General features: G+C 43.4%; 1 protein-coding gene across 1 annotated transcript in view; it reads left to right on the top strand.

Annotated features, from left to right (window-relative positions):
- The first annotated feature begins 1,686 nt into the window (after positions 1-1,686).
- The window catches only part of stoml3a (stomatin (EPB72)-like 3a), a 7,573-nt gene continuing 7,337 nt past the window's right edge, over positions 1,687-1,922 (top strand). Inside the window, exon 1 of the mRNA XM_076975765.1 lies at positions 1,687-1,781. Within this exon, the coding sequence (XP_076831880.1) occupies positions 1,697-1,781 (85 nt within the window). The 5' untranslated portion in view covers positions 1,687-1,696. The remainder of the gene's footprint in view (positions 1,782-1,922) is intronic.

Raw genomic sequence — 1,922 nt, 5'->3', positions numbered from 1 at the left:
TTAGAGAGTCAACACTATTACATAGGCAACACTGTTACAGAGACAACACTTACAGAGTCAACACTATTACACTATTACATAGGCAGCACTGTTACAGAGTCAACACTATTACATAGGCAGCACTGTTACAGAGACAACACTTAGAGAGTCAACACTATTACATAGGCAACACTGTTACAGAGACAACACTTACAGAGTCAACACTATTACACTATTACATAGGCAGCACTGTTACAGAGTCAACACTATTACATAGGCAGCACTGTTACAGAGTCAACACTATTACACTATTACATAGGCAGCACTGTAATGGCTGCATGACAGGCACATGAACTTCCCCATTCCAGTGGCTTGGCTGCTCTGTGCTCCAGGACTGTTGTGTTGTGTCATTTTTGTGCATCTGTAAGCAGGAGACTAAATGTGCAGTTCGCACCGCCGTTGCACAAGAGAACACCAGGAAATCAGCCTGGGCTTCCGGAACGTTTGTCACCAAGGCAACCTGCTGAGCAGCACTGAGCTTCCACTGGTTCAAAGGAAGAAAATTAAGAAATGTTCGTGGTTTAAAGGAAGAGGCGGGGCTCAATACAATGGTCTTTATTGGTTTAAAGGAAGAGGCGGGGCTCAATACGATTGTCTATTGGTTTAAAGGAAGAGGCGGGGCTCCATACAATTGTCTTGTCTGAAGGAAAATCAAACGAACATGAAACTAAGGGGGCACGAAACCAAGATACAGAGGTGACGAGCAGAGTTAGACGTGACAAGGAAATGTTATGAACTCGTCGTAAAAACATCAGAGACTGACCAAGAAACATTCTTGGTCTAATCAAGCTAAACAGCCCAGGCCCTAAATCCTAACCCCTAACCCTATCCTTTACCCTAGCCTTAACCCCTAACCTTTACCCCAACCCTAGCCCTAACCCCTAACCCTAAACTTTACCCTAGCCCTAACACTAACTTTAGATTGAATAGACTGGTTTTATCATTATTCATTTAACACTAACATTGAGTACACTGGGTAATTTCAGAGTAATCCTGAAACATGATCAAAAGGAGAGAGAGGGTCAAAAGCAGAGCGTCAAAACGTCGGAGAATAACATCAAGGAGAATAACACCAAGGAGAATAACCAGTCCAGGTCGAAACCAGCAGAGCTATCAGATTGTGTAAACAAACCCAAATAGGAATAGGCTGAAAGGACGGAAAACAAACAACATTGCTTCAAAAACATAAGCAGTAACAGGAAAAACACGCTTGGTCTGTCAACAGAATAATGGCAATACTTCACAATAAAGAGACTAAACAGACCAACTTAAAGAGCCGGACAATAATTGGACACAAGGGATCGATAGTATGATTTGGAATGTTTGAGTCCATGCTGGGGATTCTGGGAGTTGTAGTTGTGTTTGTGTGCCAACACCCATTCTCTCCGATCTTCATCCTTCATTAAGGCCTCTCTGATAACAGCATAAGAGAACTGTACTGTATGGCGTCCAACAAAGACGAAGGCCATTGTTTTTGAACTTGTCTATTATTAAAGAGCTTGTAAGCTCAGAGCTGGTGTGAAGTTTACCTGTGCTTCACTTCACACCTGTCACGGAAAGGTAAGTGGAGATGCCCCTCCCATTCGAGTCACCAGGAGCATGAAGTGATCCCATGTCAATACCAAACAGCAAGCCGTCCCTCCCCAGACACACTGAGATGACGACGGTTGATGTGCAGAGCAGCAACAAACTCGACAGACACACAATGGACAGACAATCGGAGATGACCCAAAACATCATAGGTATGTTCTAAAAGACACGCGAGAGAGGGCTCAGTCCGTCTGGGTTGTGTAGGGCAGCAGACTCTTCTTGTGTTGTCCTTGGTAACATGTTTATTTAGACTGTTCATTTTTTAAACGTCTTAAACTTGATTATGTGACGAC

The sequence above is a fragment of the Brachyhypopomus gauderio genome, chromosome 16, assembly GCF_052324685.1.
Source record: "Brachyhypopomus gauderio isolate BG-103 chromosome 16, BGAUD_0.2, whole genome shotgun sequence".
Lineage (NCBI taxonomy): Eukaryota > Metazoa > Chordata > Actinopteri > Gymnotiformes > Hypopomidae > Brachyhypopomus > Brachyhypopomus gauderio.
The sequence above is the reverse complement of the archived record's forward strand: the minus strand, read 5'-3'. Positions and strand labels throughout refer to the sequence as shown.